Below are 16,547 nucleotides of genomic sequence, written 5' to 3'. Positions count from 1 at the left end.
ACACACACACACACACACACACTGTAGCCTACAAACGTGAATTATAAATTAACATCTACTCTTCTTTCAGGGTGAATTAGATGAAAAACACAGCTTTGAGAGAATGAACACATCATGTTACACAAGACGTGCATGAGAATGAGATAGTCTTGTTCCCCCGACGGGCCCAGGTGTTTACTGAGAAAGATCATTTCCATCTGCATACATCCGATCCTCCCTGCAGAGGATCAGGTGCCAAAGTTCCTGGAGCGTTTAGCTCATCCTCTGAAGGCCCAAACCATTAACAATGACTTGCAATTAGATTTTAAACCTATTTAAACCCATCACTATCATTGTCATGTGTTTATAGCATGTTTTTATATCATGTTCTTATATCACTATTTGCACTTCTGGTGAGATAACTAAACTGCATTTCGTTGTCTGGTACTTGTACTCTGCAATGACAATAAAGTTGAATCTAATTTAATTTAATATAGTATAATGCTGTTGTGATCCACTGAGATTTGAACCTAGGTCACCTGTGCCGCCGTGTGGAAGAGGTGCACTAATTAAGCTAAAGCTGAGGTAATACAGTAAAGCGAGGAGAGGTGAGATTACTTCTCATCCCCCATGAATGTTGCCTTTCTGTGTTTTACGCTACCATCTCCCAGTTCAGATGCACTAGCGTTCAGATGCATAATTAGCGTTAGCTAAGGCATCTGGTGCCAAATGTTATACAGAGACACAAATTCAGTCACTGTAATTTACTGTAGGCCTACAATATGAATATGTATGAATATATGAATATGAATAGGCTTAGATCAAATATGTACTTTAATGTTTAATGTAGCATAACAACATGTTTGTTCTTATGTTTTAAATGTTTAATGGAAGAACAGTACATTTAGCAAGTGTGAAACAAAAAATGGCAGTCTTTCAAATGGTTTAGCTCTCACCTCAACTAAATACAACACCGCCCTCTGTTGGTGAGAACTATTCCTCCTCGAAAATACAGGTCATATTCCTAACAAATAAACAAGACTAACATAAAGTATATAGGAGCTTAAAAACTTGTGTCTTGATGTCTTGGGTGTTCCTCTAAAGGATGTTCTTAGAATAAAAGGAACTTTATTTTAATAATAATTTGTGAGAATCATAAGAAAGGAGTACCTGAACCTTCTGAGTAACATTTTCCTGCATACTATGGTTGTTTAAGGATTTATTTGATCAATCAAATTGATTTGTATTCATTACATATCAAAGCTATCATTGTAGTAGGAGCTATATACATAGCCATGACAAAAGAAACGTAGGCATACCATACTGTAAAAACATTGCTCAAAATATTCTCAATATTGTGGCAGATTTGTGGTGAAAATAATTGGAAAATAAGTTGGAAACTTGCCTTTTTATTTTTGGATGTGATCTTGTTAAGGCCGTTGATTTCAAAAACACATCCAACCATTTAAATACATTACTTTTACAAGAACTGTATTTGGTATTACCCACTAAACAGACACAGAGGAGCTGCTGTTCCAGACCCTAAACCCTGGATAGACGGGATCCAAGCCCAAAACCATGGATGGGGGCTCCTGACCCTATACCTTGGATAGAGGGGCTCCTGACCCAAAACCATGGATAGAGGGGCTCAGTGAAAGTGTGCAGGTGGGTCAGTGTGCCAAAGGACACACTGTAGAAAGACAGAGTGGCCGGCCCGGCCAGTCCTGATGACATTCCTATTCTGTGTGAGTTACACAAACGGGCGCAGGTATGATGTAGCATTGTCATCCATCCTGACTGACTGACTGACTGACTGACTTACTTTGTATGTGACTCCCATCTCAGCACCATACCCACTCCACCCCACCTCCCAGTAACAGCACCCAGGTCAGACTGTCTCTATACAGCACCTGTAGCACACAGCAGCTATCGGATCTGTCTGTCTGATCTGGAGTCTGGACACGCTCGCTCGTTCCCCCCCGTGTCACCTTCCTTCCTGTCTCCTTCAGTCAAACGCAGCTGTCCGAGTGCTGTGTCGAGGTCCGACGAAGGCTCACATGCATCTGATGGGGAGACAGGGATACCCATGTATTAGGTAACAGCAGTGTTGAGACAATGTTAATATTGGGTTACATCAAACCGGCCCGACAGCCCCTGTCTGGCTGCCCACAGCTGGGCCACAGGAGAGGGGCTACGCACGCCCAGCTCCAGCACCCTGGCAGAGCCCCGTGCCAAGGGCAAGGTGGGTACCGGCTAGTGTTGCTAGTCCTCTGTAGTGTCTGTTTTGTTCTCCGAGCGTAGAGGCGGGAGATTCCTCTGTTATGAGGTCACTAGTTATGTTATGCATTCCATCATGTAGAGAAGACTGACTGCTCTTTGAAGTATTATTGCTATCCTGATCCTGAGTCATGCAGTCATCCTACTCTTAACCACAACACTGGAAAACTCACTGGAACATCAAAACATTCAGAGACAAATGTCTCTCTCTCTCCCTCTCTCTCTCTCTCAAGGCAACAAAGTAGTATGACCTCAATTTGAATACTTTTAATGAGATTTTTTTTCATTTACATCAAAATTAAATATGTATTTAGCTCAAAGTCTGAACCATAAACCATTTCACCTCAGATCCTCCCATTTTATTTGACTATAGTCTTAAAATGCGCCCCTTTGGAAATATCTACTCCATCCTGAAATAACTGACCTTAGTGTCTCCAATGTACAATGTGTACTCCCCAGACCAACACTGAGCAACTTCACACCAGAATATTGCAGCTCATTTTAACTCAGGTCCAGTTTTCTCAGGGGTGAGGCTCTTGAGCAGGGGCCAACACAGCATCTCTCTGCGAGGTTATCAATTGTACATGTTTTACATTTCAACAAGTGTCATGTGTCAACAAGCGTCTCTGGTCTCTTCAGACATGCAGTGTGATCTTCAAAGCCCCTTCACAGGCAAGGCTCTCCTGCTTCCCATCCTCACCATCCACTACTTCCTTAATCTCCCCTTGTCTCTCAAAGCATTCTGGGAGACTTGGACTCAGTCTAATTTTTCACAAAAGTGATTGACATTGTCTTCAACACACTGAAATGTATGATGTTTTAAGAAGGTGCTTTTGTGTAGTCTTTAACCATTGTAAAGGTTCACCCAAACATTCTCCATCGTCTGACCATACATGAAAGTCAAGTAAAGAAAACTACATCAAGGAAAGGGTTAGGATAGTAAGTCAATTTCCTGTATGTGCGAATATACTTGACAATAAAAATAATTCTGATTCTGATTCTGAAAAGGGTCTACAGACGTTCTTGCCTTTAGCCATTAAGAAACAAGGAAATGTTGATTTGCTAGGCTCAGAGTGTTCGGTTTTTAAATGTCAAGTCTGAATTCAAAGGATAAAACCACATACAAACTTCATCCTTATAGGTTGTTGTCCATTTTCTGACAGACTGTTGTGTCCGGGGGCCTTAGATGTCATGGTGTTGCTTAGTTTGCATATCATGCATATTCCACTGTTACTATGGCAACGAACCATAGAGGCTATGGTAAACATTGACATAATTATGCAAATGATACAAAGCTGTGATATCTGATATAACCCTAACATTAACCCATTTTAAAACAAACCTGTGCTTTGACTTTCCTCCAAATCTCTCCTCCATTGTGCAATTATCAAACTATCAACTATAAAACCACAGTGTCAAGCATTCAGGTTTTTTTTACTCCCTTTTGTTTGGTGAGAGATGTTAGAGTGTCTATGTATATTAATATCTGTATGAAGGACACAAGAATCATAGAATTTGGGTTTAATAAAACCTTTTATTTGTGTAAGTATTACAATAGGGCCTATATTTTTGTCGTTGTTGTTAAAACACATTCCTTAAACCACAGAAGATTTTTGGACAAGTTTTGTTAGACAAATCCTTTTTGGATTTGACACATTGAAATCAGATTTTCTTTTTCAACATTCTGTTTCTCACAGAGGACGCTGCCTCTTAAAGGCCAATGCGCGATTTTGTCGCACCGCCAAATTCGATTCCATTGTTTTGAATGAGACAGTGCACACGGCGTGCAATGCGATATTGTCGCACGACAACATTCGATTCTCAATTCACACCAATTGAAAGAATTCAAAGAATTGAGAATCGAATGTTGTCCTGCGACACAATCGCATGTTTATGCATGTTTATGCATTAAATCAAGTCTAATCTGAAGGTGTAGTCAATACTGAAGGTTCTCGTGAATCTGTCTTTACTTTTGTGCTCTTTTTGTGTCATCACGTTGGTTTTTGACATCACAAATTCTGTTTGTCAACAGATTAGTTTGTCAACTAAATACAACACTGCCCCCTGCAGTATAATAAATAAACAAAACTAACATGAAGTAAATAGGAGCTTTAAAATCAACGTTTTCCTTCTTTGTCTTTTAATTGTAGAACAGTGACCATCATCACCCATTACATTTTTGTAGGAATTGTCCCCTTTTGACTAGTACAGTATTTCAGTAAAAGAAAGCATTCTGTAGTATGTCTGTACGTAATCTGTAATGTCATATTATGGTTGTTACACAATATATTTGAATTGAAATACATGATTGCAGTTGGTCCTATTGTTTCATATCACAGTCAGCGTCATATACAGTTTGTGCAAAATATACAAAACTTAAACAAAGAAAAGTTAACATTAGAATTTCATGACAACGCAAAAAAGTTATGCAAGAACCAAATACATTGCTTACATTATTGTCAATATTTGACCAACAGATTTTTGGTCCCAAAAAAGAAAATGAACAAACATGTAATCACGTTGAAAAGATTATATTTGTCTTCTTCTTTTTTCCTTTTAAATACAGAAGAAACATAAAAATAACGGTCAGTATGTAATTTCGTAATTCCACTGTTTGTGGAATTCGTTTTTCTGTCCAACACAAGTTGGCCACCTGGAAACACCACCACTATGTGTGCCCTTGAGTAAGGCACTTAGCCCTAAATTACTCCAGGGAGACTGTCCCTGTAATCTCTAATTGTAAGTCGCTTTGGATAAAATCGTCTGCTAAATGTTACAAATTTAGAGCTCACAGACACTTGTTTGGTTTTACCTACTAAATGGACAATGATGATCTACTGTTCCAGACATTAAATGCTGGATAGAGGGGCTCTGTGAATGTATTGTGGAATGTGTGCAGGTGTGTCAGGGTACCGGAGGAGACACTGAAGAATGACAGAGTGCCGGCTGACCAGTCCAGATACAGTCCTAGTCTGTAAGAGTAGACTAAAGGGACAGGTATGGTTTTGGTTTCCATATCATGCCAGACAATGTACTGGTGGTCAGAGCAGCGCACTGTCCAAGACATCTTATTCCGCCCAAACAGACAGTCGACTTCTCCTCCTTTCCTCTTGATTTCTTTATATGCCACTCCTATTTCAGCCTCATGCCCTGTCCATTCTACCTCCCAGTAACAGCGCCCAGTCAAGCCCTCTCTACATAGCACCTGTGGGTAGCACTCAAACCTATCTGGGTGATCTGGATATGGCTGCTCCCCTCCCACCCAAGTCACTTTCCTGTTCTTCTCAGACAGTGTTAGCTGTTTGTGTGCTGTTTTTGGATCCAGTGTCAGTTTGCATGCATCTGGGGGAACCGAGACATATCACAATCCATAGTCATTACTCTGTATTTCAAATGCATATCACACTTCACTTCTGCCCTCAATGGTTAAGGCTGACTTGAGTCAGCAAACTACAATTTTTTTCTGGTTGACTCGAAATCTATAGATTGTTAGTCATCATGATACAAATACTCAACCACTATTGACTTAGCATAGGTGACTACAATGAGAAGGACTAGACTGGACCAAATAATAAACTTAAGAGTACGGTGTGTGTGTGTGTGTGTGTGTGTGTGTGTGTGTGTGTGTGTGTGTGTGTGTGTGTGTGTGTGTGTGTGTGTTGTTGCCTTAGTGTTAAAATGGTTTCAAACCCTTTTCAGTTTGAGTGAACTCATAAAAGTATGAACATTAACATACAGTATACTTACATTTATCAAGGCCCGATTTCAACCAGAGATCTGCATCATGGTCCACACTGTTGGAAAGTTACAAATAAACAGTTAAATAAAATGTTACTGCAGCACTCTTAAACACGAGGGGGCTATTGCTCTATCGGCTAGCTTAGCATAGTCATGCGGTCCAAACCTGACGTGCATACATCATTTAGACCAGGGGTGCCCACGGTCGATCGCAAAGGTAGTATGGGTAGATCGCATGGCATTGAACAACAAAAAAAAAATAATAATAATAATTAAAAAAAAGTTTGCCTATCATCCATCCTCACTATGGCTTTTGCCACTTGATTGACGTACAGGTAAGCCAGTCTGAGATCTGATCTTTTCACCTACACCTAACACGCGGTTCACCACGCATGCGCAGTCAACAGCACCAACTACAAAATACAAAATACCGGCGAGACTAATTACCTAGTTAGCCTTCCAATTTCTACTATTTACTATATAATACTAAATAAAGGCTATACAAATGAGTGGGGAAGCTGGACCAAGTAAGAAACCAATAACGTATAACTTCCATCCAGAATGGGAGGAGGACTTTTTTACACGATGTGATATTGGAAATGCGTCTGTCTGATCAGCAAATCTACGATGGCTATTTCGAAGAAGGGAAATGTGGCAAAAGAGCGAAAACGTACGGCTGCAACGATAGCTTCTTATCGCGTCAGCCACGTTCTTGTTAAACACAAGAAGTCATTCAAAGACGGCGAAATTGTGAAAAAAGTTTCTCGAGGCTGCAGATTGCCTTTTCGATGACAGATCCACAGTGGCTGATGACACCTTGCAACCAGCTCCTACAGCCCTGACTATTAGAAACTAGCTGCCTCCTCCCAGTGCCAGGTCTCCCACTAAGGTAGAGAAATGCATTTATTTCCTCCTTTCAAACTAGGGAACTACCTGTTTTGCATCTGGTTTACTTTTCTGTTTGTTGGATCAGTAGTTGGCTATGGTACTGCAGACTGGCTGTCAGTGTGTGAGTGAGAGAAAGTGAGAGTGTGTGTGTGTGTGTGTGTGTGTGTGTGTGTGTGTGTGTGTGTGTGTGTGTGTGTGTGTGTAAGAGAGTGAGAGAGAGAGAGGGGGAGAGAGAGGGAGGGTTTGTGCTATGGCTCCCTATGCAGACTGGCAAGTGTGTGTGTGTGTGTGTGTGTGTGTGTGTGTGTGTGTGTGTGTGTGTGTGTGTGTGTGTGTGTGTGTGTGTGAATGTGTGTGAGCGAGAATAGCAAAGAGGGAGGATTTGTGATGGTCTTCTCCTGTGGCTGTGTGACAGAGAGAGGGAAAGTGTATTGTGAGTTTACTATGCAGGCTGGGAACTGTGTGTGTGTGTGTGTGTTTGTAGTACGTGCATGTACGTTTGCGATGTTGAAACTAGACTGGTAGATCTTGGCAGACTGGCTACTTGAAAAGTAGATCTTGGTTCCAAAAAGTGTGAGCACCCCTGATTTAGACTCATCTGCGTAACCGTGACTGCGGAGTTCTCAGCACCTGGGTTTGTAGCACGCTTAAGTTTTAAGTTAGATTCCAGTTTGTTTTTGTTAATCCAATCTGCTATCTGTATTTCGGCTTATTGGCGGCAGGTGATGAGCTGTCACACACATTTAAGCAATCACAATAGAAGAAGAGTGCAGTTACTATGTATTGGTTAAAGATAGATGGTAGAAAACATTTAACTGCAAACATTCTATGTGAATCAGCTGTTATTAATTTGACAGAGCAATCACGACTGACACGACTGAAGTGCAGAATAAACCTGTCAATAATCCGTTTTTGGGGAACACGATAAAAACACAGCTAAACTGGATAGATGCTAGGTCACAGAGCAATAGCCCAGAGTGACATGGACAATTCTACATTTAACCAACTGGTATCAAACCCAGGATGTGGGTAAAACAGACCCTCATTCAAATATTATTTGAAATCCTCTTAAGATCTTCTCTGTGTTTGATTGAGTTAGCCTGGCGCAATGGAAGCAATGGAATGGTACACTCAAAGTATTTACTTTTTGACCCAGGTCTGGAGTCTACCAAAGTCTACATGCCTTATATTCCTTTGTTTCTACCTTAAGTTCTCCAGTTTCGAGTGTGGATCCTCTAGTATAGCGGAGAGTAGCTTCACCCCCTTGGGTCCTGGGTGGTTATAGCTTAAATCTAGCTCTCTCATGTGGGAGGGGTTAGACATCAAAGCTGAAGTCAAAGAAGCACAGCCTTCCTCTGTGACTCCGCAGAATGACAACCTGCAGAAAGAGGTGTTTCAAGACTCAAACACAGACCGCTGAATATACCATGCAATTACTAAATTACTACTGTAAACATGTGATAGCTTTGTTGTTACTGAAGTAATTACAGCATTATTTCATAGCTATAACAACTTAATGAAAAGTGATACATAACTCGCTGTAGACAAGCTGTATGAAGTGTGCCAGGTGTTGCCAGAGTGTGTTGCCAGGCCAGAATGTAGATGAGTTTGGGGGTGCTACTGTACAAATATACTACACTTCAGACCGGAAGGTTCTTACCTAAGTGTCTCCAGTTTACAGAGTGGATTCCCTAGTCCAGCTGAGAGCAGCTTCACACCCGAGTCCTGCAGGTCATTGCTGCTTAGATCTAACTCTCTCAGGTGTGAGGAGGTTGAGGTGAGAACTGAGGCCAATGCTTCGCAGCATTTCTCAGTGAGGTTGCATCCTCTAAGCCTAAAGAATATATGGAAATAAAAGGGGTTTTATTGGTTAACACTTTACATTTAGTTGCCCCTACACCTGTGCTGTACCACTGTAATTATTTGAGTAACAGCATTGCAGTGTCAAAAAACACTGTGACAGCATAATACAACTGTGGGCAATTCAATGTAAAGTGTAACCAGCTAACAATATATTTCAAAATATTACAGCAAGATATTTCAAACACCTTGTTGGACATATGGCTACTTCTGGTTGACTTTAAATGTTACAGAGCCCTTCGGGAGGTTACAACTTACAGAACTCTTTGGGAGACTTTGACCACTGGCAGCAGTCTCAGAAGACCCTCCTCTGATCTGGAGTATTTCCTCAGGTCAAACACATCAAACTCCTGGTTTGAAGTCAGCAGCACAAAGACCAGAGCTGACCACTGTGCAGGTGAGAGTGTCTCTCTAGACAGACTTCCTGAGCTCAGATAGCTTTGGATCTCTTCCACTAGAGAATGGTCATTCAGCTCATTCAGACAGTGGAACAGATTGATGCACCTCTCTGGAGAGGGATTCTCCCTGATCTTCTCCTTTATGGACTTGACTGTTTCCTCATAGGTCTCTGACCTGTGTCTTGTTTGTGTCGTCAGTAGGCCTCGTAGGAGAGTCTGATTGGACTCCAGTGAAAGACCCAGAAGGAAGCGGAGGAACAGGTCCAGCTGTCCATTCTCATTCTGTAAGGATTTGTCCAAAGCACTCTTGTGGAGAACGGTTACAGACGTGTCTTCGGACATCTGAGGTGGTCCAGTGACGGTATCCTGCTCTGCCATTACATTGATGTTGTTGTTGTAGAATGTGAGAAGCACATATAAGGCAGCTAGAAACTCCTGTAAACTCAGATGCACAAAGCAGTATACCCTCTCGGGGTACAGCCCATACTCCTCTCTGAAGATCTGTGTGCACACTCCTGAGTACACTGATGCTTCTGTGAGACCAATGCCACAGTCTTTCAGGTCTTCCTCGTAGAAGATCAGATTGCCTTTCTCCAGCTGTTCAAAGGCCAGTTTCCCCAGTTTCATTATCATCTCTTCATCTATTTTGACCTGTGAATCGGTCTCAACTTCAGTGCCTGATCCCTCAGAAAATTTCTGATTCTTCACATGCAAGCTGAAGATCAGGAAGTGTGTGTACATTTGAGTCAGAGTCGTGGGCATCTCCCCAATCTTCGCATCATCCAAAACTACCCCTAGAACAGTGGCTGACATCCAACTGAACATCGGTATGTGGCACATGATGTAAAGGCTCCTTGATAACTTCATGTGTGTGATGATTCTGCTTGCCTTGATCTGATCATTGATTCTCCTCTTGAAGTATTCTTCCTTTTGTTCGTCATTGAACCCTCGTATTTCTGTCACCCGGGAAACACTCTCCGGAGGAATCTTATTGGCTGCTGCAGGTCGGGAGGTTACCCAGATGAGAGCAGAGGGAAGCAGATTCCCTTGGATGAGGTTTGTCAGCAGCACATCTACCGAGGTTGACTCTGTGACGTCACAACACTTTCTGTTGTTCTTGAAATCTAGAGGCAGTCGGCACTCATCGAGACCATCAAGGACAAACAAGACGTAGTCGTCATAATTGGAGATTCCAGACTCTTTAGTCTCGATGAAAAATGTATGAAGAAGTTGCACCAAGCTGTACTTTTTCCCCATCATCATATTCAGTTCCCGAAAAGGGAGGGGGAAAATCAACTGGACATCTTGATTGGCTTTTCCTTCAGTCCAGCCCAGAATGACCTTCTGCACAGAAACTGTTTTTCCGATGCCAGCAATTCCCATTGTCAGCACATTCCTGATATGTTTATCTTGTCCCGGTAGGGGTTTGAAGATGTCGCCGCATTTGATGCGTGTCTCCTGTGTTGCCGGTCTCCTGGATGCTTTCTCAATCTGTCTCACCTCATGTTCATTATTGACCTCTCCATATCCACTCTCTGTGATGCAGAGCTCTGTGTAGATTTTGTTCAGAGGTACTTGGTTTCCATGTTTTGCTATTCCCTCAAATACACTTTCACATCTTCTCTTCAGATTAGATTTGAGTTTGTATTGGCACACCACTAGCGCGCCCAAACAACCTGACAATGGTAAATAACATACATTTATTTAGTTAATATTTAGACAGTGAAGCATTTTTTCTTCTTTTCAATCTATACTCCAAAATTGTGCATTTTAAATCAAACAATTGATATAAAGTTAAAATACAGATTGCCAGCTTTTGTTTTAGGTTATTTGTATACACATTGGTCTCAACATTGGTCTCAAACAACAAGACTTTTTATACATGGTCCCCCTATTTTAGGGTTAGGGTTAGATTCACATAATGTCTGGATCAAATCAAATCAAATACCGAGGGGGTGCAGTAGTATACAGCGTATAGAGTTTTTTTTGGGGGGGGCGTATTTGAGCAGTCTAATGGCCAGTGGGTAGAAACTGTTCCAGAGCAGAGAGCAGAGAGAACAGGGCGTGGTTGGGGTGGCTGGGGTCCCAACTAATCTTTCCAGCTCTAGTTCGTGGCGAAGTGGGTAATTAGGGAGAAGTGGGTAATTAGGGGGTAATCATATGGTTTTTGAAAACTACAATAATTTCCGAAACCAGCAACTGCCTGTTTTGTTTACATTCATAAGCACCGCACTAGCCCATATATCTATCACTTGTGTTGACTAACATTAATCTTAGCGTAGACATGCCCCTGTGGCTGGCTGGGTGGCGCAAAGCACTATGGATGTGGTAGGATTTCATAATTCTGACATATTACTTCCTGGTTCGATAAAAGCGTATTTGTGCACATATTTCCTGGCTATTTAGAAAACAAAGACCACTAATAACTTGCTGTTGAGCTGTGTTGACGTGGTATTTCTTTAATTATGGGGAGTATTCTCTGGTCATCCAACTGTCCATCCAACAGTGGTCATCCAACTGTTGATTTTGGTAATCCTAAAGTTTGGGCTATGTCTCTGATTTCAGATTTTTCAACCTCATAATGGCTTCCTTGACTTTCATAGTCACCTCTTTGGTCCTCATGTTGACAGACACAAAAAGCAGAGCCAAAAGGCAAATGCAAAGCCAAAGTGACAGTGACAGTTTTCCTATGCCTGTACAAATTATGTGTCAGACACACCTGACTAATTATTAACACGTCAAGCCAAACTACTTTATTCTTTTGGTCCCTTGAAATAGGGAGACTATGCATCCTAACGTTGCCGTTTCTAAATGGTGAAATCAATACTAAGAAATACAAACACCTTCAAACAAAAGCTGGCAATCCGTATTTTGATCTGATTCTTTTTCCCAAAAATATGTGTATTTTTTGTGTCTGTATCCCTTCTCTTGAATTAAAGATTGCAGAATATTGACCAAGAACCCCTACCTTTTTCCAGTGTGTCAGCGAGATCCTTCAGGTTCATGTTTCTTAAGACGTGCAGTGTGATATTCAGAGCCCCCTCTTTGGCAATGCGTTCTTGCTTCTCATGTTCAGCGTTCACCACTTCTTCATACTCCCTCTGACTCTCTGGAAGATCTGTTCTAAGAATTCTACTGAACCTCTTGAACTCGTTTTTCACATAATGTATGACGTTGTCTTCAACCACCTGAAAGATATGCAGTTTTAAGAACTTTTGCATAGTCTCAAAGCTTGCTCTCATTATCAATCAGACACAGTGAAGTCAGGGAAGGACGGGAACATGGGTTAAGGAATCTTCTCATCTGCCTCAATTTAAAATAGCTTGTTTGTCTACCTCCTTATTGTTGTGTTCAATAAACTTTCTAGCAAAATTGGTTTGTGGTTGCAGGCCAACTGTCTCCTAATGGTCTTCTAATGTTTTTTTGCAGTGGTTGGACAACAATGACAGATAAATATGCTAATTACGACACCACAGGTATACTAGAACATTTATTGAAACACAAAATAAGCAATCACAATGACAATCGGATTGTTGACAAAAAAAACGTAGTATTTTAAACCATAATATTCTTTGAATAAAAATGTACAACAACAAAAAATTAACACACACCCAAGCTGAGGTTATAAAAGAAGTTGAACAAGATACATGAGACAGACAGCTCACCCTTAACATCGAGGACAGGTCCAATTGTTGGCTATGGATCAACTGATCACTGGGAATTTCAAACTCTGATGTCTCCTGCTGGTTTCTGTAGACAATATACTGTCAATTATTTACATCAACTAATATGATAACAGTATCATACCTATAGGAGCATGTTACGACACAGCACAGAACAGACCATTGACCTTATGTAAGCTCTTACCTTTGCTCAGAGGCAATGTCTCCCATCCTGAAATCTACAATTAGTTGGATCATTGAAGAGTCACTCTTCATTGACACACAGCCGGGTACAGATGGAGGTGAATCCGGTCTCTTCTGCTTCATTGGTCTTCAACACAACACAGACAAATCTTAAATCTCTATCAATTTACAGTAGATAATGATGAGGATGATGGTGCAACCACACAACCTATAGAGAATGTTTTTTTGCCTAATATAATGGTCAGTATTAAAGTGGTAACCTGTTACAGGAGGGGATTTTGCATCTTATTATATTGAATACAGTACATCGAAAACTGTTGTCAGTTAGATTGATATGGTATGTTATGTGGCATTGAGTGGTAAGCATTATGTATGTATTAGCTAACAGAGGAAATACAGCTATGCTTCACGGTATTTCTAGCAGAGGCATTGTCTGGAGTGGCTGCACGTGTTATCTCTACTGGTATTTTATCTAAATGTATATCTTCAGATGAATACTTTGTATCTTGCAAATGCGTATACATGTTGGTAAGCATGTTAGGCTGTTAGTTGTATCTAAATCCATTCATCTAAATCCAAATCTATTGTATAAAGGCTCCACTGTTTATGAATATTTTTGGTTTGTAATGGTGAAGGTCTTAATTAAGTTTATTCTCACTACAAATTCAGTTTTTTGTGTTAGAGTTCATTTTGAAATGATTTAAGCATTGAAAGTATGTATTTCTTTCTCTGTAGTTTCACCCAATGTCATCATTAAAGCAGATAAAGACAAGCATCTTGATGTGTGGTGTGTGTGTGTGTGTGTGTGTGTGTGTGTCGTGTTAAGGCTTTAGCGGTCTCTGAAGACATTTCAGTCATGATGAGGATGGAACATGCACGCAACCACACACATACACACAAAATCAGAAAGTGTACACTGCACATAATACCAAACACCAGAAATGCAATGTTAATTGCATTGCAATGCCAATGTCGAAGAACTTAAGTCTAAGAATTGTACTCTTGTGTACCTGTACATTGGATATAATAAAAGCAATTCTGAAATGTAATTTTATATCAGCAACAGAAACTCTTACCTCTGGTCAGGACCAAGGTCACTCTTCCTGAAGTTATATGGTAATTCCATTGAATGGTCACTCCTCATGGATATACAGCTGGGCGAAGACTTTCTTCTCTCCCGCTGGACTGGGCTTCTATAAAACACAAACAAACAATCAAACATTATTCCAGTGAGTTTAACTCATTTTGGAGTGCATTCCCCTTTTCAAGTCATCATTGAGGACCTAAGTGCAATAAAGACAAGTCTGAGGAAGTTGTCTGACGATGTGTAAAGCATAACCCTATGTTGAGTCATTTCACTCTGTTCCATTTTATACAGGAAATCTGCTTGTGTTCTTTCTTTCCTGATGAAAGGATTTAGTTCATGTGTGAGTTTTTATTTTGCGCGTGCTGGATACAAACCTGTTAGTCCAGGCCGTCTGTAGAGAAACTGTTTGCATCATCTTGTACCATGATACCACGAGGACAGGATCACTGATCACATGTCATGCAGGTGATACCATTAGGACAGCATCATATCAATGAACAAGTCCAACGGGGCGTTGGTGGAACATTTGCGAGTGAAAGGACTTGTTCACTCGGTACCTTGCCATACCTTGGCTTTTGCTGAAATGACGCCAGTGTCCTGGATTCCCATTGGTTGAGTTTCAGTTTTTTTATTGCCTGACAGGTATGTGGAGGAATGTCACGTAGAAAGTGCAGCCGCACCCACTGTCGGCACTCGGCAGGTGTCTTTAATATAATGTGTCATATAAACAAATAAAGAATTGACTTAAATGTGTCTGAGTTTAATTAATCTGCCTCATTTCCATATGAATATGATGCACGTCATCTAGGGGCTACTGGTTAGTGTGTGACTGCTGTTGCGTTCTAATTTCACTCGCACTTACCACTACTAGTACTCTTTTGTCAAAAGTCACAGGAATTGCTTGTTTAACAGGTGCTGAGCAATATATTTGATGGGGACATCTTTTGTCATTGTTGGAATCGGGACAAACTGCCAAAACTCAATTTCTCTTTACGTTGCTCTCTTTCTCACACTATCTATGCGATCACTTTGCGCGTTGACGAAGGCGCATCTGCTAGAATCAGCTAGATTGTCACACGGGTGGTGCACTCAGGTAAATCAGCTGTAGGCCTAGCGTCATTTACCTGAGACCCGATAATTTCATGCTTTCACTCGCAATAATCACTACGTCATACATAATTACTTCTTTAACAGATGATATGCAAAATGTTCTCTGGGTAGATAACATTCGCGAAATATACTTCCTACGACCTTGGCTCGTAGCGAATATGTGGCTGGTTTCCTTGCCTAATACTAATAAACACCTGCAGTCTCTTACAAAGTTATTCAAAGAGATAGAGTTGCACACTCAGACGAATTAACAGTGACAAACATAGGCTATACACATAAAGCGTATCTTACTGGTGGGGTCTTTCATCATCTGTATCCGCTTCGGAACATTCCATCTCGCTCCCTCGATGAAATCAAGAAAATTACCTGAGATAATCTGTGGACTCTGATCTCCATATGTGGATCTCCGCCCACATACTTCTATGATGTCAATGTGAATGAGGATTTCTTCAAGATAAGAGAGCCCAAGATAAACCTAATTTAATATTTAAACATGATTATCTTATTATCTTAACAAATACATATCAATCATCATCATATAATATTCGGTGTAGTATTGCTGCAGAAAGGTTTGTAATTGTGCTCTTATATCTATTACCCCAGAATACAAATATTTCTGTATAGAAATATTTTTTTATATTTAAATTAATCTCTCTACTTGGCAACACTTCTAGAATGCAGACATTGCTTTAGACTGAATTTGAGTGTATAACTTACAGGTAATTGCACCAATAAGTAAATTGTATTTACTTTTACAAACTTGTATATATTCTATGTTGCCTAATTTGTCCTTATTTCAGCAAAAATAAGAGAAAATATTGAGAGCCCATCACTTTCCATTAATCTCTTCACTCGCTCTTTTATTTTGAAGCTACGAAAACGGCGAAAAGCGAGAACAAGAGCGGGAATACGTCACCTCCCTGTCATCAGAACGATCACGTCCCCCTTTGGGTGGTAGAAGTGGTAGAAGTTTGACTGGTGGTCAATGGAAATGTGTGGTCTTTGCTACTTTAATCCGATAAAATAAGAAAACCGTATTGCTTTTTAGATATTAGGAGCCCAAATCCGATGGCCAGTTAGGCAAAAAAATTGCCGATCTATGATCGACGTACGAATTGTGCATCCCTGCTCAAAATCATAATTTAAACTTTTCCAATTCGTATGTTATAATTATTATAATTTTATTCATAGGCCTATTACCTTTGTATCTGGATGGAAAATGTAATTAATTCAACCATGTGTGTAGTAGCCTACTAATATGGAGATTGTAGCCTATGTAGGCTACTACTCCAAATAGAGAGAAATAGAGTACAGTATGTTGGACAAAGATTGTTTTATTTGAAA

General features: G+C 40.5%; 2 protein-coding genes across 2 annotated transcripts; both read right to left on the bottom strand.

The window, feature by feature from the left end:
* Nucleotides 1-1,905: 1,905 nt before the first annotated feature.
* LOC308149945 (neoverrucotoxin subunit beta-like) lies at nt 1,906-6,042 on the bottom strand (the record flags this gene model as incomplete). The annotated part of the gene is made up of 3 exons (XM_080522823.1): nt 1,906-2,042; nt 5,095-5,598; nt 6,027-6,042. 3 exons carry the CDS (start codon nt 6,040-6,042, stop codon nt 1,906-1,908), a joined length of 657 nt encoding a protein of 218 aa, XP_080378949.1.
* Nucleotides 6,043-8,082: 2,040 nt separating this feature from the next.
* LOC308149944 (NLR family CARD domain-containing protein 3-like) lies at nt 8,083-12,361 on the bottom strand (the record flags this gene model as incomplete). Its single annotated transcript, XM_080522822.1, has 4 exons — nt 8,083-8,260; nt 8,543-8,716; nt 9,001-10,816; nt 12,109-12,361. The coding sequence occupies 4 exons, from the start codon at nt 12,359-12,361 to the stop codon at nt 8,083-8,085; spliced, it is 2,421 nt and encodes an 806-aa protein (XP_080378948.1).
* Nucleotides 12,362-16,547: the final 4,186 nt, after the last annotated feature.

Source organism: Nansenia antarctica (genome assembly GCF_963989245.1).
Source record: "Nansenia antarctica genome assembly, chromosome: 2".
In the NCBI taxonomy this organism is placed as follows: domain Eukaryota; kingdom Metazoa; phylum Chordata; class Actinopteri; order Argentiniformes; family Microstomatidae; genus Nansenia; species Nansenia antarctica.
This window is presented reverse-complemented; position numbering and strand designations above follow the sequence as displayed.